The sequence below is a fragment of the Erpetoichthys calabaricus genome, chromosome 1 (assembly GCF_900747795.2).
Source record: "Erpetoichthys calabaricus chromosome 1, fErpCal1.3, whole genome shotgun sequence".
Taxonomy (NCBI): domain Eukaryota; kingdom Metazoa; phylum Chordata; class Cladistia; order Polypteriformes; family Polypteridae; genus Erpetoichthys; species Erpetoichthys calabaricus.
This window is the reverse complement of record NC_041394.2, coordinates 184,373,679-184,399,665: the sequence shown is the minus strand read 5'-3', so window position 1 is coordinate 184,399,665 and position 25,987 is coordinate 184,373,679. Positions and strand designations below refer to the sequence as shown.

The window sequence follows — 25,987 nt, the reverse complement described above, 5'->3', positions numbered from 1 at the left end:
AGAATCTTGAGAATTTCAAAAACGGAGTTTACCGCGTCGAGGTGAGTCCGACTATATCTAGCCGGAACCTCTCAACTTCACGCACTAGCTCAGGCTCCTTCCCCTTCAGAGAGGTGACATTCCACGTCCCAAGAGCCAGCTTCTGTAGCCGAGGATCGGACCGCCAAGGTCCCCGCCTTCGGCCACCACCCAACTCACACTGCACCAGACCTCCTTGGCCCCTCCCATAGGTGGTGAGCCCATGGGAAGGGGGACCCACGTTGCCTCTTCGGGCTGTGCCCGGCCGAGCCCCATGGGTGCAGGCCCGGCCACCAGGCGCTCGCCATCGAGCCCCACCTCCAGGCCTGGCTCCAGAGTGGGGCCCCGGTGACCCGCGTCTGGGCAAGGGAAAACGCCGTCCAAAATTGTTTTTCATCATAGGAGGTTTGTTTAACCGCTCTTTGTCTCATCCCTCACCTAGGACCAGTTTGCCTTGGGTGGCCCTACCAGGGGCATAAAGCCCCGGACAACAGAGCTCCTAGGATTATTGGGACACGCAAACCCCTCCACCTCGATAAGGTGGTGGTTAAAGGAGGGGTGGACGCACAGCTTGGACTCTGGAACCAATCTCCTTGAGAGGGGCTGGGCTCTGTACCACCCTGGAGTTGCCCCCGGTGAGAGGCACCGAGCGGGTGTGGGTATACTTATACGAGAGGGTAGCCTCCCTTCGCCTTCGGGTGGGGGGACAGGTCCTAATTGTTTGTGCATATGCACCGAACAGCAGTTCGGAGTACCCACCCTTTTTGGAGTCCCTGGAGGGGGTGCTAGAGGGCATACCTTCTGGGGACTCCCTCGTTCTGCTGGGAGACTTCAATGCTCACGTGGGCAATGACAGTGAGACCTGGAAGGGCGTGATTGGGAGGAATGGCCCCCCCGATCTGAACCCGAGCGGTGTTTTGTTATTGGACTTCTGTGCTCGTCACGGATTGTCCATAACGAACACCATGTTCAAGCATAGGGGTGTTCATATGTGCACTTAGCACCAGGACACCCTAGGCCTCAGTTCGATGATCGACTTTGTGGTCGTGTCGTCGGACTTGTGGCCACATGTCTTGGACACTTGGGTGAAGAGAGGGGCGGAGCTGTCAACTGATCACCACCTGGTGGTGAGTTGGCTTCGATGGTGGGGGAGGATGCCGGTCAGGCGTGGTAGGCCCAAACGTGTTGTGAGGGTCTGCTGGGAACGTTTGGCAGAGCCCCCTGTCAGAAGTAGCTTCAACTCCCACCTCCGGCAGAACTTCGACCACATCCCGAGGGAGGTGGGGGACATTGAGTCTGAATGGGCCATGTTCCGTGCCTCTATTGTTGAGGCAGCTGACCGGAGCTGTGGCCGTAAGGTGGTCGTTGCCTGTCGTGGCGGCAATCCCCGAACCCATTGGTGGACACCGGCGGTGAAGGATGCCGTCAAGCTGAAGGAGTCCTACAGGACCCTTTTGTCCTGTGGGACCCTGGAGGCAGCTGATAGGTACCGGCAGGCCAAGCGGAATGCGGCTTTGGTGGTTGCTGAGGCAAAAACTCGGGCGTGGGAGGAGTTTGGGGAGGCTATGGAGAACGACTTTCGGATGGCTTCGAGGAGATTCTGGTCCACCATCCGGCGTCTCAGGAAGGGGAAGCAGTGCAGTGTCAACACTGTATATGGTGGGGATGGTGCACTGCTGACCTCGACTCGGGACGTTGTGGGTCGGTGGGGGGAGTACTTCGAAGACCTCCTCAATCCCATTAACATGCCTTCCAATGAGGAAGCAGAGCCTGGGGACTCAGAGGTGGGCTCCCCCATCTCTGGGACTGAGGTCACCGAGGTGGTCAAAAAACTCCTTGGTGGCAGGGTCCCGGGGGTGGATGAGATACGCCCGGAGTTCCTCAAGGCTCTGGATGTTGTAGGGCTGTCTTGGTTGACACGCCTCTGCAACATCGCATGGACATCAGGGACAGTGCCTCTGGATTGGCAGACCGGGGTGGTGGTCCCCCTCTTTAAGAAGGGGGATCGGAGGGTGTGTTCCAACTACAGAGGGATCACACTCCTCAGCCTCCCTGGAAAAGTCTATTCAGGGGTCCTGGAGAGGAGGGTCCGTCGGATAGTCGAGCCTCGGATTCAGGAGGAACAGTGTGGTTTTCGTCCTGGTCGCGGAGCAGTGGACCAGCTCTATACCCTTAGCAGGGTCCTGGAGGGTGCATGGGAGTTTGCCCAACCAGTCTACATATGTTTTGTGGACTTGGAAAAGGCATTCGACCGTGTCCCTTGGGGAATCCTGTGGGGGGTACTCCGAGAGTATGGGGTACCGGCCCCCCTGATAAGGGCTGTTCGGTCCCTGTACAATCGGTGCCAGAGCTTGGTCCGCATTGCCGGCAGTAAGTCGAACCCATTTCCAGTGAGAGTTGGACTCCGCCAGGGCTGCCCTTTGTCACCGATTCTGTTCATAACTTTTATGGACAGAATTTCTAGGCGCAGCCAGGGCGTTGAGGGGGTCCGGTTTGGTGGGCTCAGGATTGGGTCACTGCTTTTTGCAGATGATGTTGTCCTGTTTGCTTCATCAGGCTATGATCTTCAGCTCTCTCTGGATCGGTTCGCAGCCGAGTGTGAAGCGGCTGGGATGAGAATCAGCACCTCCAAATCCGAGACCATGGTCCTCAGCCGGAAAAGGGTGGAGTGCCCTCTCAGGGTTGGTAGCGAGATCCTGCCCCAAGTGGAGGAGTTCAAGTATCTCGGGGTCTTGTTCACGAGTGAGGGAAGAATGGAGCGTGAGATCAACAGGCGGATCGGTGCGCCATCCGCAGTAATGCGGGAGCTGCATCGGTCTGTCATGGTGAAAAAGGAGCTGAGCCGCAAGGCGAAGCTCTCAATTTACCAGTCGATCTATGTTCCTACCCTCACCTATGGTCATGAACTATGGGTAGTGACCGAAAGAATGAGATCGCGAATACAAGTGGCTGAAATGAGTTTCTTCTGCAGGGTGTCTGGGCTCTCCCTTAAAGATAGGGTGAGAAGCTCAGTCATCTGGGAGGGGCTCAGAGTAGAGCCGCTGCTCCTCCGCATCGAGAGGAGTCAGATGAGGTGGCTCGGGCATCTGATCAGGATGCCTCCTGGACGCCTCCCTGGTGAGGTGTTCCGGGCACGTCTAACCGGGAGGAGGCCCCGGGGAAGACCCAGGACACGCTGGAGGGACTATGTCTCTTGACTGGCCTGGGAACGCCTTGGGATTCTCCCGGAAGAGCTAGAAGAAGTGGCCGGGGAGAGGGAAGTCTGGGCATCTCTGCTCGGGCTGCTGCCCCCGCGACCCGACCTCAGATAGGCGGGAGACAATGGATGGAGTTTACCGCACATGCATTTATTGGTTACTTTGTTCACGTATATATATTTATCTGTCTGCTTATTTAAAAAGCTACATTTACCCCAGGAGTCAAAAATGTTCTGTCTAGCCCTTGTACAAAAACCTAGACAAAAGCTGGGGTATCACCTTGTATCACTTTGTACTTTTGGAACTGTGAGAGGAAAATAGCACGACTTTACAGACAGGAGTCCAATGCAGAACTCTTAATTTTTTTTTTTTTTTTTTAACAAAGTAAAAAAGTAACTGCTGATGATGTAGATCGTTTTGTCTGTGCTGAAATTCCTAACAGAGAAACCTATCCTGACCTCATTAAAAAGATTCAGCATATTGGGACTCGCAAGATTACAAATGCTGTTTTTACAGAAGTTCTGAAATAAAAGTGAAACTAATGAAATAGCAACAATTCAAAGAAAAAAAAATCTTAAAAGTGTGTATCTGGAAAACCAAACACGGGGGTTGGCGAGTGAAGCGAGTTTAAAAAAAAAAAAAACAAAACAAAAAAAAAAAAAAAAAAAAAACACGAAATTGTCTCAACGGATTACAGACAATTATTACACGAATATCTTTTACCTTCAGTAAATCGGGTATTACAGTCCCTTTAACCCCTTAACCGCCCTCTGCCGGATATATCCAGCACCGTTGTTTTATTGCTAACGCCATACTGCCGGAATTATCCGGCACATTTGCCTGTGGTTATGTGAATGCCTGGCACGTAGTACAACTGACAGTTTGGCGTGGGTATTATTACTACGTTGTATTTCGACAACTCTGCGCTTGTATTGGCCGATCACGTGATGTGATTCGAAAGTGAAAGCTGTGAATATGGCGAAACGTAAACTGACTTCAAGTGAGGCTTTGCAGGCGATTTTGGACAGTTCTGATCATGATTGTAGCAGTTCTGAAGAAGATTTTAGCGACTGATGAGCAGCAACGTGCGCTGCTTGATACTGTGAATGAAGACGCATCGGATGACGGCGCTGAGTGGGTGTATCCCCAGCATCTCAACTGGACTGCTGCCCGTGGTGAACTACCTTTTCTGCATCCGTTTGAGGTAACGTGTGGCTTTATTGTTGATGTAAACAATTACACTGCTGAGCAGTTTTATGAGCTGTTTGTGTCACCTGATTTGATCAGACATTTTGTTCATCAGACAAATCTGTATGCAGCACAGTTTATTGAGAAAAATCCCAATTTACCTCCACATTCCCGTGTTCGTGCTTGGTTTGTAACTGATGAAAGCGAAATGAAAAAATTCATTGGGATTTTGATGTTGATGGGAATAATCAGAAAACCAGATATTGAGATGTACTGGTCTACAGATCCTATGTATGCAACACCTATTTTTGCAGCTGTCATGACATGTAACCGATTCTCTTTGCTGCTGAAATTCTTTCATTTGAATGACAACAGAAATGAGCCAGATAAGAAAGATCCAAACCGCGACCACTTGTTCAAGCTACGTCCTTTGATTGATCATTTATTTGAAGCATTTCAGTTGCCCTACATGCCAGGACCGTCAGTTGCAGTTGATGAAAGTTTATTGTTGTGGAAGGGCCGCTTACAGTTTCGACAGTATCTACCATTGAAAAGGGCACGGTTTGGTATCAAGATGTTTTGCTTAGCTGAGAATTCAGGTTACATTTATAGATTTCGTGTATACACTGGCAAAGAGGATCCTATGAGTAGTATTTCAGCAGTGTTGCCAGATGAATGTAAGGACTTTGGACTTTCAGAAAAACGCTGTCGTGTCTGTTCAAAGAAGGGTCAGCGTAGAGACGTCAAGACCTTCTGCTCAAAGTGTCCCAGCAATCCAGGACTTTGTGCAGTTCCCTGCTTTGGCATGTGGCACAGCAAACTCAAATACTGGGAATGAAACTATGATTGACTGAACTACTTTTGACTTTTGAATTACTTTTGACTGTTCCGTTTTGTAGTAGACAATAAATCCAGAAGCCTGAGAAAAGGTACATTTTGTGTTTTATTATGTGTTTGCCCATTTCTAGAACTTGCACAACATTTAGTGGTCAATACTGCTTGAATAAATGTAAAAAATGTAAAAAAAATGTAAAAAAGTAAAAAAACGAAAATTGTTCAGATTTCGCCTGGCGTGGGGAATATTTAGGGAGTTGGCGGTTAAAGGGTTAAAAACCCATTCAAATTGATACAAAAATTCCTTTCTTCCTAGTGGCATACATCTTTTTAACAATGAATATCAGAGATGATAAAATTCTAGAAATGTAGAAGTTTTGATGTGTGTCATGTAGCCATTTTAGGTAAAGATGCACTACTGTTGCTAAAAGTACTTAGCAAATGATGTTTTTTCAGGTTATCTAAATATGTTAGAAATACTGTGCAAGTTTTTAACCCATTGTCTGTTTTTATTTAATTTGTCTTTTATTGGTTGCAACTGAGAGCAAATTTCATATTTTATTGGATAAATATGAGTAAATGAAAACCTTGATCCATTTATGGGCTAGAATAAAAAATATTCTCTTGACTTTGGATATAAAAATCTCCATGGTTCTTATAGATTGAGAACCGCAATGAAATGTGCAGTTATCTTTGCAGCTATATTTGAGGACCTGTCCAAGTCTACGTTTAAAGTGCAGTTAAATTATCAAGCTGTTATGATTTTATGAGTGCTTATATTCGTAACTAGTGCTAATACGTTTTGCATAAATTCTGTCATCCACATTAGGTGCATATATGTTTACCAGAATTACTTTAGATTTGAATAAATTCCCTGCCATGACACAGCACCCTTCAGTATTGAACGCTACATCTGTTGCTTCAAGTGAAATTATGTTATGGATTTAATTCCCATACCCATGTTTTTCTTATTACATCTGCAATGAGGGTTTACCTGCTCCAGTCTCTTTTCAGTCAATACTGGTCCTTGTTAAGTAAATCTCCTGTATAAATGCTATATTGGCCTTTAAGCCTGTGAGATAGGAGAATCCCTTTTTCTCTTTAGGTCATGATTGAGACCTTTTGATGTTCCAGCATGCAAGGTTCAATGAGTGGTCAGAGACTTGTTACTTGTAAGTGTTGGGGACATTTTGTGATCATAAGTTAAAGCAGGAAGTTATTTCAGATATTTCCCTTAACACTAATTTCATATCTTTATTGCTGGGTGTTACAATTAGTAAGCTAGCACATGAATTGACATTTATAATTGTCGGGGTAAAGAAACCGAGAGATGATGATTTGCTGTCTTTACCTACTCTTCCATCAATGTAGTTTTAATTAATTAGAAAATTATGCCTAGACAGAAAAGGGGATTGTTAAAATGCCTTACCATAAAATATTCTTCCTTGTGCCGCAAGTGAAGGTAAAAATAGTTAATTTATCCAAAAAAGAGAAAACCATATAGTAATGGTTTACAAGCAGTAGTGCAGGCACTAAAAGAGCTGTTAGAGTTTACTTCAGTAGATGATGTAAATAACAGTTAAAAAATTGTGCAAATAGCACTGTGCACCTTTTATGGTCCTTAATACCTTGAATGAGATGTTCATGTGTGAATGCTGCCAGCATGAAAAAATTGCAGATCACCCTGAATAAATCCCAGTGAATTCCTGAAACAGTTAGCCCAGGTATTTCCTTTGTCGTATGTTTGATAGGTGGTTGAAATTAGTTTCTGTAATAAATAGTTGAACGTAATTTTGTGTACTGCTCCCCCCCCCTCCTTTGGATCATTGGCAGGGGGGAAATAAATATGTGTTGTCCCATATTAATATAGGTTTGTTTTAGACAATCAATGATGTCTGTAGTTTGTACATGCCCTGGTGCTTTTTTTTGTGGAGTAACATCACTAACTACTTCCCCAATGGAGAACTGTAAAGTGTTGAAGATATTGGCATCCTCTGGGTAGGTTGCAATGTAAACAGAGGTCTTATTCTCTTAGGGTTGTTGCTAGTTCCTTTGTTTCCAAGGTGTCTCACTGAATTTTTTTTTTTATGGAAATGTACATACAAATTGCTTTATGGTTGTGTTCCCCTAGTTATTCTGTAGGTTGCATAGGTTTACAGTATAAATTCATCAATCTTATGTTAGAATTTGAGTATGAAAGGTAGAGTTGTAAATTCATTCTAAAGGAGTTCTAAAAAAATTGACCATAATACCAAAAACAAGATGCCAGTGCTTGTTATCAGACAGTGCTGCCAAACTCTCACTTTAGGAAATTTTAGTCACAAGCACAGTTTTAAAAAAAAAAAAAAAAAAAAAAAAAAAAAAAAAAAAAATTTGCATATTGTATTTAATGTATAGCAAGTGGGTTGTTGAGAATTGCTATAATTTTTATTTATTTTTTAAAATAGTTTAATCGGTCTCAGCTGTTGATGGAAACCTAAAAAGTGAAATTAATCTCAGAAATGTTTTGTAAAAATGGCAAATTTTAATTGATTTAAAATAATCTAATGTATTTTGGGGGAAAGTATTTGCTCTTTAACTGGCCTCAGTGCACTGTTTTGATATAATTTTTAACTCAGAGCATGATGACCGTGTTGGTGGCCCCACATTTCGCACCAAAAAGGGCAGAGGTCCATTTCGGGGAAAGATGTACAGTGAACAGACATCAAGACAGCGGTACCGTGGTGGAGGTGCTCCTGGACCACGCTCACGTTATGAGGATGATGATGATGGTGATGTTTCAATGAGTGAAAGTTTACATGATTCTGGCCAACGACGGTAGTAAGTTTAACTATACATTACAAAGTAATAGTTATAGCTTAGAATCTCTCTTAATATGTAAGGAGCTAGTTAGCTTAATTTTGGCTTTCTTAAATATAGTAAATTTAAATTTTTTTGTTTTCTTAGTATGCCTTATGGGACTAGACCTGGACGACGAGGTGAAGAGAGACATGATAATGACAGAGACAGAGCTGGAACATCAAACAACCTGAGTGGGCTTCGCCTGTCGCCTCGTGAAGGTTCCTCCCGAAAAGGCTGGTTTAAAGTCACTGTAAGCAATGTATATATTTATATTATCTATTCATACAATTTTTTAATTCCAAATAATAATAGCTAAGGAGGTGAGAAGTTTTGCATGTCGGAGTACATGTGAGAAAGCAATAAGTTTGTTGCCAATAGTGTGTTATCTTTGCTGATTTCTAACATTGGTCCTTGAACGGAGGCGTGATTCTGCAATTAGCAGCCAGCCTCAGCTAGCAGTGTTAAATTTCAGCAAAGATGAAATGGCATTCACATCAGCAACAAACTTTTACTACTTGCGGTCAGAGATGGGTAACCCAAAAATCCAGATGATATAGAACTTAACAGTGATTCCAGTATAACAACATTAATTGCTAAGCAAGCAGATATTTTGCTGTTTTTCGATTCTTAACTTAAGATTTAAAATGATTTATTAACAATAAGACTTTTTTTAATTTTTAATTGTTGGTCTCTAAAATACTCTGGCTTTATTTGTCAGTGGAATTTAAACATTGAAAGGTTTGTATTTTAAATACATTATTTTGGACTTTTGGAATGTTTCTTTTACAGATCCCATTTGGAAAAAAGTATTCAAACTCCTGGCTGCTGTCTACGCTTCAGGGGTTGTGTATGGCTCCATTTGAACCCGTGCAGGCAAGTAATTTGTTAGTTTTTCCCTTCATTGTGGGTTGTGTGCAACGCTCCATTTCCCCCTTCCATCTAAAGTATAGTTGTAAAGCTGTATTTATAAATATTTATCATCAATATGCTTTTAAGTTTTAAGAAAAACACAATTTCTAATTATTTTTGTTTAAACTGTCTTTTCTTATAGCTTCATTATGAAGGCCAAAAAGCTGTATTTTACGTGGAAGATTCAAATATCGCAAATGCTTTAAAAGCTAGTTCCAAGAAAATCAGAGACAAAGAAAATTTTAAGGTATTGTCAATTAACGATCTTGACAAGTCTAGTTTTCCACTCTGTTTTAAAGTACAAAGGTACTTTGTCAAATGAGTTTAATAGTGGAGTCTTAATTCTTAGTTTTTTGTAAAAGTAAGTTCGAACCATTTTACTTTGGAGAGAGTTGACTAGCTCATCATTTTTATCCAAAAGAAAATGTGGCCCGTGACCACAGATTAAGTCCTATTAGCGATCATAAAGAGGAAGACGTATGGTGCGGGTCAAATTGCATTTTTGGTTACTGCCATAGCCTGCTGTCCCCAAGGAAGCACTATGTTATGCCATTATAGTTTGTGCTATGGATCTGCGGATAGCTACTAGTGACCCAGGTCATCGGGGTGAGCAAGTACTAACAAAGGGATCCTACTTGGGTTTGGTGGGATTGTGATGCTTTAAATCTGGTTATTTTAAAGAGTACTTGGACACAGGGGAACCCTTGTGTTACTAAAGAAAGCTGTAAGCCATGGTGATAGCAGTGATATGTTTTGTGCTCTTGAATTAATTATGATATTTGCCAGGGAAAGTAGTGTATTGATAATGGCCATGAAGCTACTGGCGTGTGTGTGTGTATTTTAATGATGTAAAAAATACAGAACATGAGTGTTTTATGGCTGGTTGGGTCTTGAGTATCGGATCAGTGGCATAGGGTTCTTTTGCTTTCTCCTAGTCTTGTGGTTCATTTTCTGCCGTATTTGGTACGTCTCACATTTTTCCTTTTTTCTTAGATTGTATTAGAAAGGAAAGGTTCTCTTTTTTTTTTTCTTTTTCTTTTTTAAAACGTTCTCTCTCTCTCTCTGTGATGTGTAGAGCTTACTTCAACAATTGTAAAAATTGCCAGAATCTTTAATCTCTCTGTAGATAAATCATGTTATGGTTTATCAAACATTAATCAGTTAATAAATAGATAAAAAAAGGCTTGACTTTGCTTGAACTCGTTTTTAGTTAGGTTAGTATTTTTCAGGTAATTTTAAATTTAGACTTTACAAAATACTCTATTTACAGAAGTGGATGGAGATATATATATATATATATATATAATATGTTAATTTTTTTTTTTTTTTTTAAAGCTTATAATCCTGGTACGGTCCTCTTCTCCACCATCCTCTGTTGTTAGGCAAGAGCTCCTGAAACCTGAGGCAGTAGAAATCTTAAAGGTATGAGTAATGACATTAAGAACACTATAAGGAAGCCTTTTTTGTTTTTGTGCTCTTTACTTTTTTGTAAAATTTTAATAATGTCTCCCTTTCAGCAATGCATGAGTAAGCGATATGATAGGACTCAACAAGCACTTGATTTGAGCAACCTCCGAAGTGATCCAGGTATGTGGAATGAGTTGAGCAAGGCTGTGTTCTTAAGAGTGAGTATTGTGATACATTTTGTGCAGTCAATGCTCCTGCATTTATTCTGTACCCATACAGAAGTCATTTCTTTTTTCCAGAGCAGTGATGTAACTGTGGTTCAATAGACCCAAATGAAAGTTGTTTAATATATGTACTTGTATGGTCCGTTGATACAGTTGAGCACCTAGAACAAAAGGTAACAGACAAAGGAAGTGAATTATAAAAAGGAATAACTGTATAATATGGAAATTGTGTGATGACAGATGTTACTCGCTCACCTCTACTTGTTCAATTTTGTGTAACAAGATTAATAAATGCAATGTCGGAGTGTGTGTGATGTATATAAATATTTGTGTGTGTGTATAAAATTTATTAAGTGTGTGTGTGTGTATGTATATATATATATATATATATATATATATATATATATATAATATGTATAATGTAACCGGCAGCTGTATAGTAAGCTCAGCTCAGTTAACCCTTTGAATCCAGCCAGCTGATTTTGGGGCCAGCCACAAAGTGTTGCATACCTGAAAGGCCGGTATGGCGGCCCACATGTCTTCTATCCAGACTTGCTGCTCTGAAATACAGCTTATGCATATCTGTTATGCTACTCTTCTGTCTAAATCTTGCAGTCTGCTGCCGTAGAGACATATTCCCGAAAGACCTCTACACCTGTCTGCTGTTATAATCTGGTTGGCCAGAATGCCAGCCTTTACACTATTAGACTACGCATGTAATAAACTGCTGTCTACATATTCTGTTAGGCAGCTTACAGTTGTGCTTGAAAGTTTGTGAACCCTTTTTTTCTATATTTCTGCATAAATATGACCTAAACCATCATCAGATTTTCACTCAAGTCCTAAAAGTAGATAAAGAGAAACCAGTTAAACAAATGAGACAAAAATATTATACTTGGTCATTTATTTATTGAGGAAAATGATCGAATATTACATATTTGTGAGTGGCAAAAGTATGTGATCCTCTAGGATTAGCAGTTAGTTTGAAGGTGAAATTAGAGTCGGGTGTTTTCAATCAGTGGGATGACAATCAGGTGTGAGTGGGCACCCTGTGTTATTTAAAGAACAGAGATCCATCAAAGTCTGCTCTTCACAACACATGTTTGTGGAAGTGTATCATGGCACGAACAAAGGAGATTTCTGAGGACCTCAGAAAAAGAGTTGTTGCTCATCAGGCTGGAAAAGTTTACAAAACCCATCTCTAAAGAGTTTGGACTCTACCAATCCACAATCAGTCAGATTGTGTACAAATGGAGGAAATTTAAGACCCTTCTCAGGAGTGGTCGACCAACAAAGATCACTCCAAGAGCAAGGTGTGTAATAGTCGACGAGGTCACAAAGGACTCCAGGGTAACTTCTAAGTAACTGAAGGCCTCTCTCACATTGGCTAATGTTCATGTTCACGAGTCCTCCATCAGGAGAACACTGAATAACAATGGTGTACATGGCAGGGTTGCAAGGAGAAAGCCACTGCTTTCCAAAAAAAAAAAACATTGCTGCTCGTCTGCAGTTTGCTAAAGATCACATGGACAAACGAGAAGGCTATTGGAATAATGTTTTGTGGATGGATGAGACCAAAATAGAACTTTTTGCTTTAAATGAAAAGCGTTATGTTTAGAGAAAGGAAAACACTGCATTCCAGCATAAGAACCTTATCCCATCTGTGAAACATGGTGATGGTGGTAGTATGATTTGGGCCTGTTTTGCTGCATTTGGGTCAGGACGGCTTGCCTTCATTGATGGAACAATAAATTCTGAACTATATCGGAGAATTCTAAAGGAAAATGTCAGGACATCTGTCCACGAACTGAATCTCAAGAGAAGGTGGGTTATGCAGCAAGACTACGACCCTAAGCACACAAGTCGTTCTACCAAAGAATGGTTAAAGAAGAATAAAGTTAATGTTTTGGAATGGCCAAGTCAAAGTCCTGACCTTAATCCAATCGAAATGTTGTGGAAGGACCTGAAGCGAGCAGTTAATGTGAGGAAACCCACCAACATCCCAGAGTTGAAGCTGTTCTGTACGGAGGAATGGGCTAAAATTTCTCCAAGCCGGTGTGCAGGACTGATTGACAGTTACCGGAAACGTTTAGTTGCAGTTATTGCTGCAAAGGGGGGTCACACCAGATACTGAAAGCAAAGGTTCACATACTTTTGCCACTCACAGATATGTAATATTCTATCATTTTCCTTAATAAATAAATGACCAAGTATAATATTTTTGTCTCATTTGTTTAACTGGTTTCTCTTTATCTACTTTTAGGACTTGAGTGAAAATCTGATGGTTTTATGTCATATTTATGCGGAAATATAGAAAATTCTAAAGGGGTCACAAACTTTCAAGCACAACTGTACACAAGTTACACTGCTGTTTTTATTTTTGGCTGCAGGCTAGTTTTGTTTTTTCTAATGGGTTTCAAGAAAGAAGACAAAGCATTTCAGTTGTACTTTAACATGGGAGCAACTCAAAACAACAAATGCTTAATGTATGCAGAGAAGTACAAGCAGACAAAGAGAGCTTTTGCCCTTCTGTTCAATGGGAAATTTCTTTCCTCCTTGACCTTGCCTAATGACATGTACGTTACGGTGTGGTAGGTGTACCACCCTAGTCAAACTCAACACTGGACACTGTCCTCACAGCTTGTTGCATCATGCAGAAGCGAGAGCCCCATGGGGTGATTGATTTGAAGATGGTGAAAATCATGTGAACAGTTCTTGTGCATTGCTTCTGGCACGAAGAACAGTTTTGAAGCATATTACTCAAAGGTGCAGTTTTGAAGTTAGATCCTTACAATGGTCAGTAGAAAATGATGAAACTGCGAGACTAATACTATACAGATTGTTTTATAGTAGCAATATGTTGTTGAAACATTGTGGCTTATCATAATATCATCATATAATTTTACTTCTATAAATCAAAATTTTTGTTTTTCAAAATTGTTATATTGCTGGGGATGCAAGGGCTATAAGTGCCAAAAATGCTGAGGAGGACAGGATTCAAAGGGTTAATCATCTTAACAGTTGCAATTCCTGGTGTCCCAGCCGCGCTGTCCCAGGTAGTAGAGCTACTAGGAGAGGGAAGGGACATTCTCAAAAATTGCCTTACTATAGACCGCATGTGCCACTGAATGTGTCTCGCAGCACGCACATTCATACAATAAGCTCTGTTGTTTTGTGGGGAATTTGTGCCGATTTAGCCAAAATAGTATTTGTGAGATCTAATACTGATGGTGGTCAAAAAGGCTTGGCTCAAAGTCTGCATTCCAATTTATCCCAAACGTGTTTTGTAGTGTTCAGATAAGGGTTCCTTGCAAGACATTAGTTTTCCCAGGACAAACTTGTAAAACCATATCTTTAACCCTTAAACCGCCGGAACTGGCTATAGTAGGTTCCCAATGCAATTTGTCAGCACGCCGGAGCTGAGTATATTCAATAATGTATATTCATTGGATGCTGCAACTGGCAATAGTCATGTCTCAGTGCAATTTGCCAGCATGCAGGGGCAGAGTATATTCGGTGACACAGAGCAATACTGCTAGCACGCCGGAGCTGATCAGTCAGTGCTGTATTCGTTGAGCAGCCAGCTCTTGACCACTACCAGCCCCGGCAAAACTGTAGCACCACTAGCCCTGGGATTCAACCGCTGCACTAGAGTAGCCTGCAAGCATCAGTGCGTGCCTCTGTGTGCTTGCATGCAGCCAGTTCAAGTGCAGTTGGCTCTGTGATTTACTGAATTTAATCAATGGCGTCAGTTGCATCTTGTACATATAATAATTGTTTGTTACAGTAGTTTTTAAGTTTTTACAGTTCATTGGCAGTGTGTAAAATGATCAGTGTTGCAGTAATTGTGATGATCTTTGCATGAAAAAAAATGTGTTCCATTAAAATTTCCCATTTTCTTTGTGAATTGTGACATTTACTTAAGTGCAGCAAAAAAGTATTTGGCATCCAGGGGTGCATTAACCCCCAAGTATGTGGCAGTTTAAGGACCGAGATTTATGCACAGGGCACAGTTAAGCTGACAGAGTAAAGGGGCTTTCCCAAACGGTTTCCATAATGTTGAAGCACACCACTGTATAAATTGTCTTTGTATGCTGTATAGCATTAACAGTACCGTTCACTGGAACAAGGGGCCTAGCCAAACCCTGAACAGCCTCAGACAGTTATCCTTCCTCCCTCTACCAAACTTTACGGTCGGCACTGAACAGTTCTTAATGTAGCATTTCCCTGGCATCTGCCAAATCTAGATTCATTCATCACACTTCCAGGTAGTGAAGCATGATTCCAGAGAACACGCCTCCATTGCAATGGTGGCATGCTTTATGCTGCTCCAGCTGGTGCTTATCATTGGGGAAACTTAGGTGGCATCCTGTGATAGTGCCGTGTTTAGAAACATTAAGCTCTTCAGTGTGATCCATTCTACTGCCAGTTTTGTCAATAAAGATTACATGGCAGTGCGCTTTATTTTTATGCACCTGTTCAATGAGTGAGGCTGAAACACATGACCTCAATAATGTAGAAGGGTGTTCACATTCTTTTGGCCATATAGTGTAGTTTCTGATCATTTGTGTTGACCAAATTGCACTATACTTGCATATTATCCATCAGACTTTAACTGGAATAAAGGAAACAACAAATTCTTGAAATAACCAAATACTACTTCCACTGCACAATTCAGTTATCTTTAGTCCCACTGTAACATTTACTCATGCAAAACATGGTATGTTAAAGTTGAGAGAAGCAGCATATTTCGTAAACTATTACATGTGACGTAGTCTTGTACATTTTCTGTGTTTTGCTGAGTTGGTTTCCTAAGCTGCTACCCTTTGCAAACAATTTGGACTTGAAAGTGTTCTCTGATTCTTGGTTCTTTTTTTTTAACCTACCTTTTCCTATGCTCAAACATAGGTTATAAGCTAATTTGTGATGACTATATATGTGAACTTTAAGGTCTGTAGGTTTTTTTTTTTTTTTAACCTTAAATGGCTATAGCACACAACTGTGCTCCAAAGTAATGCACTTACTCTTTTTACTTTTAATGTTGTATTTATAGATAAAAAAAGAAACAATCCTATTCAGTGCTTTGTTGTTTTTTACTGACCATGTTGATCTCTAAAGTTGTCTAAGTCAAAGAAAGTTTATATACGGAATTTTACCTCCTGCTCGTAGTGAAATTGGGGTGGTATGTATATAGGTTACTGCTTTACTGAGCAAAGCATTGTTTCGCCTCCACCTGAAGGAACCATAAAAATTAGTATGTAATTATGAGGATTTTGAGCTACCCAGATATGTGTAGCCAATGCACAAGAACAACAAGTTTTAAATGATAGAGTATACAATGAGTGTATGTACAGTCACAAAACAAAAGAAACAGCATTATTTTATGTACATTATATTATGTGCGGTGTGTGTGTATGTAGTTTTTGTTTGTTGCTCTCTCCATGAAATCTGGTGGTTTAATTTCCATTGACTGGTGCAGCTGGTGCGAGAGTTTATGAAGCTCTTTGAGTTTGGCCTTTGTAATGCAGTATTTCACCCCTGCATATTCTGTACTGTTCCACTTACTTAGGATATTTGTGATTATACATTTCAAAGCGCTATAGGGAACAGCAAACCTACGTTCCCTGGCTCAGAGGCGAGTGTTTTGTGGTGTGAAATAAATTGAGAGCTCCAGCCATTAGCTGCGCAGAGCCCATCTCTGACAACTGCAAGTAGTGCACTTCCCTGGTGGTGTCAGCTGATTTCTCTGTGTCAACCCTCACCTTCTCTGTGTAGTGTCACCACTATCCTCCGCCTGTTCATAGTGCAAATTCACCCTTACTGCCAGGTGAATTGCTGTGGACTCGCATTACGAAATATGTAATTTAGATGATTTGCGCTGTGGTGAGCTATGAGCCTGCTTGTCTCTAGCTCACAGGCAAGCGTTTTGTGTTGCGTGCTGAATGGAACACTCCATTAGTCAGCCACGCAGAGCCCATCTGACTGCTGTGAGCTGTGTGATTCCTTAGTGACGTTGACTGATGTTTCTCTCCTTGACACCACAGTGGCCATTTAATGTATGCTTGTTTTCAGATATCCAAAGTAGCATCAGGTATCTTAAGAAGTGAATGAAACAAGAAAAAAAATAAACCATCCAATTTTTTTTTTCTCCAGCTGTTTTCAGCTAGGTATTTTGTCAACCTTCCCTTAAACTTCACTTGTTATACAGTATCGGTATAGCCAACTTAGTAATTGTTGGAGGTTTGTATTGCTTCACTGCCATATGACAATCATAAAGCACAACTGATTTGTCAGCCGCCATTCTGCTTAGGTATATGGACCTTGTAAATCTCTCAATGAGTGTGGCAAAAGGTGTTTTTTTTTTTATTTTTTATTTATTTTTTTTTTCCCCAGAAAATATTTGTATTTTGTTGACGAGCAATTTGTTGTCAATAAAATACAAGCCCTGGAGAAATAAAATATACTCGTTAACAAAACCATTTCCTTTTGGATAGAAAATCATGAGTGAAAAACCTTACAGTTATAACTTCAGGCTTTTGAATTTTGAATTAATACAGTGCATCCGGAAAGTATTCACAGAGCATCACTTTTTCCACATTTTGTTATGTTACAGCCTTATTCCAAAATGGATTAAATTCATTTTTTTCCTCCGAATTCTACACACAACACCCCATAATGACAATGTGATAAAAGTTTACTTGAGGTTTTTGCAAATTTATTAAAAATTTAAAAAAACTGAGAAATCACATGTACATAAGTATTCATAGCCTTTGCTCAATACTTTGTCGATACACCTTTGGCAGCAATTACAGCCTCAAGTCTTTTTGAATATGATGCCACAAGCTTGGCACACCTATTCTTGGCCAGTTTCGCACATTCCTCTTTGCAGCACCTTTTGATATCTTGGCTGTGTGCTTAGGGTCGTTGTCCTGCTGAAAGATGAACCGTCTCCCCAGTCTGAGGTCAAGAGCGCTCTGGAGCAGGTTTTCATCCAGGATGTCTCTGTACATTGCTGTAGTCATCTTTCCCTTTATCCTGATCTCCCAGTTCCTGCCACTGAAAAACATCCCCACAGCATGATGCTGCCACCACCATGCTTCACTGTAGGGATGGTATTGGCCTGGTGATGAGCGGTGTCTGGTTTCCTCCAAACGTGACGCCTGGCAGTCACACCAAAGAGTTCAATCTTTGTCTCATCAGACCAGAGACATTTCTTTCCCAAAGAATATCTATAACCATTAACACCGTCCGGTCTTCCACCACCTGAATTACTGTTGAAAGAAAGATGTATCCAAGAAAGGTAATGTAGTACATCTCCCACGGATAACATTAGACACCAAAGGAGATCTTGATATGCCATTCGTATTAAAACATTAATAATTTCCCGTTAGAATAGCTTTTGCAAAGACAATTAACAAATTACGGAGACAAACTTTCGAAAAAGTCTATCTAATTGAGAGAAAGAAATTAAATTCACTCATGGGCAGTTATACGTTGTGTTGTCACGATGTAAGTCCAAACACAGAATCAAAATTCAATGTGATATTGACAAAAATTGTATTCAAAAAATTGTTTTTACTGAAGTTTAACAGTAAAAGTGTAAGTTTTAAAAATATTTGCTTGTTAATGTCAAATCCAAACAAAACTAAATCTTATAACGCAACTTGCTGTAATGTAAAATTAGTTCTATTATGCACATGTAACAATTCCCATGAAAATAGCAATCTGTCTAAATTGTACGTCCGCATCCCCATACGCGAGTGGCAGAACTGCAAAGTGGCAACCATGTAGCACCGACCCAGAGGTTGGCGAGCAAAGCGTGTAGGGGGCATAGCCCTCTAGCTTTATAATTTTTATTGATGAGGACATGACTGCAGTTAGAGTTGCTAATAATTTTCCTTCAAAACAGTGCTTTTCCTTTAAAAGCAGTTTCAATTATCACCGTAGTTTCAGCAGCTGTTTTTTCCTTCGAGAAAACAAAATCTCTATAGAACGAGTATGCATTAAATTTTGTTTTTGTACTGTGGAGGAAGTCAAAAGAAAAATCGATGCAGGCAACGGGCAACAGTCCTCTTAAGAAATTTCAAAAATGTTTTCCCCTGGTGGGAAAACTGTTGGACAAGTGCATTCATTCAGTGGAGAGTACTTTGAAGGAGACTAAAGTTTTTTAATTCCGGTTATTTTTGGGTACCCCCTCGTGTGTGTATATGCATGTAAAGATATAGATCTATAGATATAGATCGATTGTTAGAACAAAAAGGATTAGAGCCAAAAAAAGTTTTGGGTTAGCCACTGCGGATATTGTGGTTTTCTTCTGGTCAGGCAAAGCAAAATTTATTTTAATTGAGTTCAAGATGGAACTGATGTATAGTGACAAAATGGTGGCTTTAAAGTTAAGCAGAGGAAATAAGGTCATTGGGCACAGAACCAGAAATTATGTAATCGGTGTTAGGTGGGATTTCCTGTGACTGGTCTGCAGGAAATAAAGAGCGAGGGTTAATGCACTCCATCCTCCCCTGGTACGGTGTGGAATTACCCTCATTCAAGCCCTTTAGCTGCCTCCCATGTGCACGTATGTGGCACTGCCTCCCTCTCAGCTCAGTCATGTATTCTTGACAGAAAGGTCGTGAGCTCGAGAGAGAGCATCAGCATTGGTGTGGAGAGCCTTGTCGATATATGAGCAAGAATTTATAAGGCTGTAGGTCAAGAAACCACCTTTTGACCTGCAGGTTCGACTCTTTGTGTAAGAACATCCACTATAAAGGTGCATGATCTGTAACAAGGGTGAACTCACAGCCCAAGAGGTAGTACCTCAGCTGTGTAATCGCCCATTTGACCTCCAAGGCCTCATGTTCCACCGCTGCATACCTGGTTTTCTGTTCCAGCAGTTTCCGGCTCGGGAACATGATGCTCTGGCTCAGCATGACACCAAGACCTGTGTCCAAAGCGTCCGTCTGGAGTATGAAAGGTAAAGAAAAGTTAGGTACTGATGTAAGGGCCTGTTTTAAGCCTCTAGGTGTAGCTTCTGCCATATCATTCCATACTACATTGTTCGGGGCCCTTTTTAAAATCGGTCAAGGGTGCCACTTTCTCAGAAAACTGGGGTACAGACTGGTGGTAACAGCCCGCTAAGCCGATGAAGGCTTGGACTTGCCTCTTGGTCTTTGGATGAGGCCATTTCAGTATGGCATCAATTTTGGAACACTGTGGTCTAAATATTTGGCTTCATTCAATCCGAAGTCCAGCCTCACCTAGTGCCCGTAATACCGCTTGGACCTGCTGGAGGTGTTCCTCTCATGTGCTGGAATAGATGACCACGTCATCCAAGTAGGCAGCACTATATGAGTTTTGAGGACAGAGCACTTTATCCACCAGACGCTGGAAGGTTGCTGGTGCCCCATGTAACCCAAATGGAAGGGCATGGTACTGCCAGTGACCACTAGGGATGCTAAACACAGTCTTAGCCTTTGCGGAGTCCGTTAAAGACACCTACAAGTACCTCTTTGTCATGTCAGGTGTGGTCAAATATTCAGCCTGTCCTAGCCTCTTAAGGTGATCATCCACTCATGGCATTGGATAGACATCAAATTAGGAGACTTAAGTCAACGGAAGTCATTACAAAACCTCCAACTCCCGTCAGGCTTTGCAACCAAGACGATAGGACTGGACCAGAGAGACTAACTTTCCTTTATTACTCTTAGTTCTTGCATACATTTGATCTAAAGTTCCACTTCCATTCCTGAACTATAACCCTGGGTTCTATCACAATATTATGTGCAATCAGAGAGGTCCTTCCCGGTTTTTCACTCACTACCCCCAGGACAGACAAGATAACTTGACTCTAGCTCCCATTGTTGTTTGGGGCTTAAATCTGGTCCGATGTTAAGGTTATTTTTGTGAGCAAAGAATGAGCAGGGCTGATCGGAGTGGGGATCAGGCTCCCTGTCCTTCCATGGTTTCAGCAGGTTCACATGATAAATCTGCACACTTGGTCGATGATTGGGTTGTTTCACCAAAAATCAACAAGCTGTTTCCTCTCCTTAACATCATAAGGGCCTTGCCATTGAGCCAGTAATTTGGATTGTGAGGTAGGGACAAGGACCATGACACGTTCTCCCAGGCAGAACTCCCGCAGAGACATGCCCTAGTCATAATACTGAGCCTGTGCTGCTTGTGCCTCTTCCATGTGACTTTTTAGAATTGGATGAATCTTTCCGAATCTATCGCATAATTGTGTTATATATTCTAATATTTGTGGAAGGGTTTGCCTTTTCCTCCCAACCTTCTTTTAAAATATTCAGTACAGGTACATCTCAATAAATTACAATATCATCTGAAAGACTTAACTCAGAAACATATTTTTAAGTAGGTTTAATTTTGTCTGCATCTTTTTATTAAAACTGTTGCAATATGTGCAAACAATAAATTAGAAAATCAAAAGACCTTAAACAAAAGGATTGTGAAGCTATAACTGTTAATGGCTAGCATGCCTATATCATCAAATAAAAAATTACAAATGCAGAAACATGGCCTCTAGAAGAATGCAGTAGTCTACATATTTTACCAAAACTATAACAATAACCGTAATTAGCAACACATCTTGCTACATATGGACGACAACCCTTGGACATACACAGATGCATCTCAATAAATTAGAATATCATTGAAAAGTTAATTTATTTCAGCAATTAACTTCAAAGTGAAACTTATATAGATTCATTACACTCAGAGTGATATATTTCAAGCGTTTATTTCTTTTCATTTTTCTGATTATGGCCTACAGGTAATAACTCAAAATCCAGTATCTCAGAAAATTAGAATATTGCACAAGATCAATAAAAAAGTTATTTTTAATATAGAAATGTTGCCCTACTGAAAAGTATGTCCATGTACACACTCAGTACTTGGTCAGGGCTCCTTTTGCATGAATTACTGCATCAATGCAGCGTGACATGGAGGCGATCAGCCTGTGGTACTGCTGAGGTGTTATGGAAGCCCAGGATGCTTTGATAGTAGCCTTCAGCTCATATGCATTGTTGGGTCTGGTATCTCTCATCTTCCTCTTGACAATACCCCATAGATTCTCAGTGGGGTTTAGGTCAGGCGAGTTTGCTGGCAAATCAAGCACAGTGATACCATGGTCATTAAACCAGGTATTGATACTTTTGGCAGTGTGGGCAGGTGCCAAGTCCAGCTGGAAAATGAAATCAGCATCTCCATAAAGCTTGTCAGCAGAGAGAAGCATGAAGTGCTCTAAAATTTCCTGGTAGACAGCTGTGCTGACTTTTATCAAGTCCAAACACAGTGGACCAACACCAGCAGATGACATGGCTCTCCAAATCATCACTGACTATGGAAACTTCACACTGGACCACAAGCAACTTGGATTCTGTGCCTCTACACTCTTCCTCCATACTCTGGGACCTTGATTTCCAAATGAAATGCAAAATTTACTTTCATCTGAAAAGAGGACTTTGAACAACCACTGAACAACAGTCCCATCTGTTTTCTCCTTAGCCCAGGTAAGACGCTTCTGATGTTGTCTCTGGTTCCAGGAGTGGCTTGATACAACGAATGCGACAATTGTAGCCCATGTCCTGGATAAGTCTGTGTGTGGTGGCTCTTGACACTGACTCCTGTGAAAGCTGCGGTTATCCCTGTTGCTTGTGCACCTTTTTCTGCCAGATTTTTTCCTTCCACTCAACTTTCCATTAATATGCTTAGATGCAGCACTCTGTGAACAAGCCAGCTTCTTTAGCAATGACCTTTTGTGGCTGTTTTGTCTTGGTAGAGTAATATATTGCTCTACTTTCCCCTTTTTGTATTATTAATAAGTAGCCTTTGTCAGAATGCCTCAAATCTCTCCCACACTTACCACTGTTTATAAGTTATTATAGTATATAACTTCTCCCCACCTTCCCTCCTACATCTATAACCTCAGGCAATTAGGTGTCATAAAAGACGAGCAGGAGTTAAGTTACAATTTAAACAATGTATTATTGATGATAATCATAAATAATAACAATATGCAAAGTACATTTGAATATTGGCAACCATACAACCTGATTAAATAATGATGTGTAGTTTCAGGTGGCACACAGCCTTGTTAGTTACATAAAATGTCTCTAGTTAATGCATCACTTTGTGGTCGGCTTTCTTCAGAACAGGCTGCATGCCTGTCTCAATATGGCTTCTGAGCTGTGCTCTTCATGGTGTTGTCCTTTTCAGTTCATGCATCAGTTTGGTAAGGGAGAGAGAGAGAGGGAGTGAGCAAATTTATAGATTCTCTGTCCAACCCCTAAAGCCAATAGGGCATCATAGTACTTAAATGCTTCCGATACAAGCCAGTTCCAAACCGCCATACTTCAGACCAATGGGGGAATAGAACACCTTCACACCTGTCCCCAAAACCATTTGTTGAGCTAAAGCTTGCCAGTTAGGCAGTTTGGGGGGGGGGGGGGGGGGTTGTAAACATGAATGCTTCTCACTAATGTAACACTAATAATACATTGCTTTGCATAAGTTACAAACAGACATACAAAATATTTATCAACTTATGTGCAAAATCTTACATCACAACACTCCACCCCAATAAATCTTTTGTACAATGTCTTTATAATTACAGTCTTAATTCTTTGAAGAGTCTGTTGAATAACTTGTGCTTTGATTTGCAGAATTTGCTCTCCCAGTGTTAAAAGTTGTGCGTGACCATTTGTCCATTACATATCTTCTTTATTTCAAAGACAATTTGAAGAACTTGGATGCTCTCCTGATGACTTGTATCTGCTCCGGCTTGCTTCAACTGTTTCTTTAGCTTTCTGCAGTCTTCATATGTCATCAGATCCGGTGGTTAAAAATGAGACAAGTCCACACCTTCCACTAAACTAATCATACTGCAAATTAGTCTATTGTGATTTTTTTTTTTCTTAATCTGTGCTGGTTTTGTGTCTAACTGCTAATTAGACCCCTGTCCCAAACTGTCTGTTTAAGCATATGCAGCTGTACAACTAACTTAAAAATTTGAAAGGTAACATACCACAGGTGCCAATACAACCACTTCTACCCAAATGAGAGCACATGTGCCATTGCATAAACTGTTCACAAACCAAAATTTGTGGCCCCTCTTCACGCATTTGGGGTTGATCTAGTTGCCTCTTGTGCTTTTCTACCCATGGTGCAACCTTTGACTGTCGTCAACCTTTACCAGTTTAGGCTGGCATCACCACCATGAGACAGGACAGCTATGCAACCATCATCATTCCCCCTGTAGGCCACCCCTTGAGTTGTTTGCTTACCATATGCATACTTCGTTATGCTAAACACCTCAGTTCAGAATTGGCCCACTGGTCCTGTGCTTGTACCACAGCTGACAACCTCAGCAGGGCTTCCATATTTTCCCAATAAAACTATACCTAAACATTGGAGCCCATATGACTTGCAAATGTACCAGCTGCCAATCCCCAAAACCATTTGTTGAGCTAACGTTTGCCAGTTAGGCAGCCTGACTTTCCTATGGGGGTTGACTGAGAGACTTCAGAGAAACCTCAGCCAAACCTGTTTAAGGCACTTCCCCCAACTCTGTGTAAAATTCAAAGAGACCCATTCCTGACTTGGGGGCTGGGAGAGGAGCTGTATTGTAAACATGAATTCTTGTCACTAATGTAACACTAATACTACATTGCTTTGCCTAAGTTACAAATAAACACATACAAAATATTTATCAACTTATCTGCAAAATCTCACATCACAACAGTGGTTTACCCTCCTTGTGGAGGGTGTCAATGACTGACTTCTGGACAACTGTCAAGTCTGCAGTCTCCCCCATGACTGTGTGGCCTACTGAAGCAAACAGAGAAAGAAAGACCGTTTAAATGCCCAGGATACCTTTGCAGGCGTTTTGGGTTAATTAGCTGAATGGAGTGTGAGGCCATGAGTCTACAATATTAAACTTTTTCATAATATTCAAATTTTCTGAGATAGTGAGTTTTGGGTTTTCATTAGCTGTAAGCCATAATCAGCAAAATGAAAAGAAATAAACACTTAAAATATATCACTCTTGTGTGTAAGGAATCTATACAAGTTTCACTTTTTGAATTGAATTACTGAAATAAATTAACTTTTCAATGATATTCTAATTTATTGAGATGCACCTTTATACCCCGGAGTTGTCGTCCATATGTAGCAAGATATGTTGCTAATTACAGTTATTGTTACAGTTTTGGTAAAATATGTAGACTACTGCGTTCTTCTAGAGGCAGTGTTTCTGCATTTGTAATTTTTTATTTTTATTTGACATAGGCTTGCTAGCCATTAACAGTTATAGCTTCACAATCCTTTTGTTTAAGGTCTTTTGCACATATTGCAACAGATTTGATAAAAAGATGCAGACAATATAATTAAACCTACTTAAAGATATAAATGTTTCTGAGTTAAGTCAAGTCTTTGATTTAATACCATAAGCAGCGTAGCTTTTCATCATATGCAAAGAAATTATTAATCATTCTTTTATTTCGTTCTAACTGGTTAGTAAGTTGAGAAAGAGGGCTGGAATGCTGGAGCAGGAGAGTAAATGTATCATTTTTGTTCAGAGTGAACCAAAATAAAATAATTTTTAATCCCTGGCTAGGAAAATCTGTTAAAGTAGGATGAAATGGTCAAACACCCTCTTAACAATAAAACCAAGCTCCTCTGAATAAGTAATGTTACATTAATGGCACACAACTTGTAAGTGACAGTTTTGTACTCGCCTAGCTTATAGTACATATCTCGACTAATTACCAATTGACAAAATGTACCACAAGTACTCCAGTAAGTAAGAATTCCTGAGAATTTTTTCTCTTTTTTTTCTTTTTACCCATGCTCAATATTTTCATGTATTTGAAAGACTGTGGTAATACTTTAATCATCTCTGTTTTATTTATGGTACTTTTTTCTCTTTTTGAGAGTGTTTGTTATATATAAAATATGTATGTGTATACATAGAGAGCCTACAAAGAGTGTTCATTCACCTACTTGGAAGTATTCCTGTTTTTTTGTTCTATAATACTCAATAACAATGGATTTAATTTGGCTTTTTTTGATACTGATAAGAAATTACTACTACTAAATACTAACTTGAAGGGGTGAATACTTCCGCGATTCTTTTTTCTTTTTTTTTTATGTCGACCAGTTCCAAAAATGGCAAAGTAAATTCACTGTGATTCCATGTTGTACAACAATAAATGTGAAGGCTTCCAAGGGGGTGAATACATTTTACAGGCATTGTTTAAATGTGTGTATCATTAATATGCTTTTTGATAATAAAATCTCCTATATTGCTATGCTATGCTTTATGCTTTCTGATGCAAAGCATGGATATTTGAAGATAAT

General features: G+C 40.7%; 1 protein-coding gene across 2 annotated transcripts in view; it reads left to right on the top strand.

Moving 5' to 3' along the window:
• The window catches only part of nxf1b (nuclear RNA export factor 1b), a 97,270-nt gene that overhangs the window by 36,993 nt on the left and 34,290 nt on the right, over positions 1 to 25,987 (top strand). For both annotated transcript variants that reach the window (XM_028809795.2, XM_028809811.2), the window contains 6 exons: positions 7,856 to 8,057; positions 8,184 to 8,328; positions 8,868 to 8,951; positions 9,130 to 9,234; positions 10,323 to 10,409; positions 10,505 to 10,574. In XM_028809795.2, the coding sequence (XP_028665628.1) occupies positions 7,856 to 8,057; positions 8,184 to 8,328; positions 8,868 to 8,951; positions 9,130 to 9,234; positions 10,323 to 10,409; positions 10,505 to 10,574 (693 nt within the window). The remainder of the gene's footprint in view (positions 1 to 7,855; positions 8,058 to 8,183; positions 8,329 to 8,867; positions 8,952 to 9,129; positions 9,235 to 10,322; positions 10,410 to 10,504; positions 10,575 to 25,987) is intronic.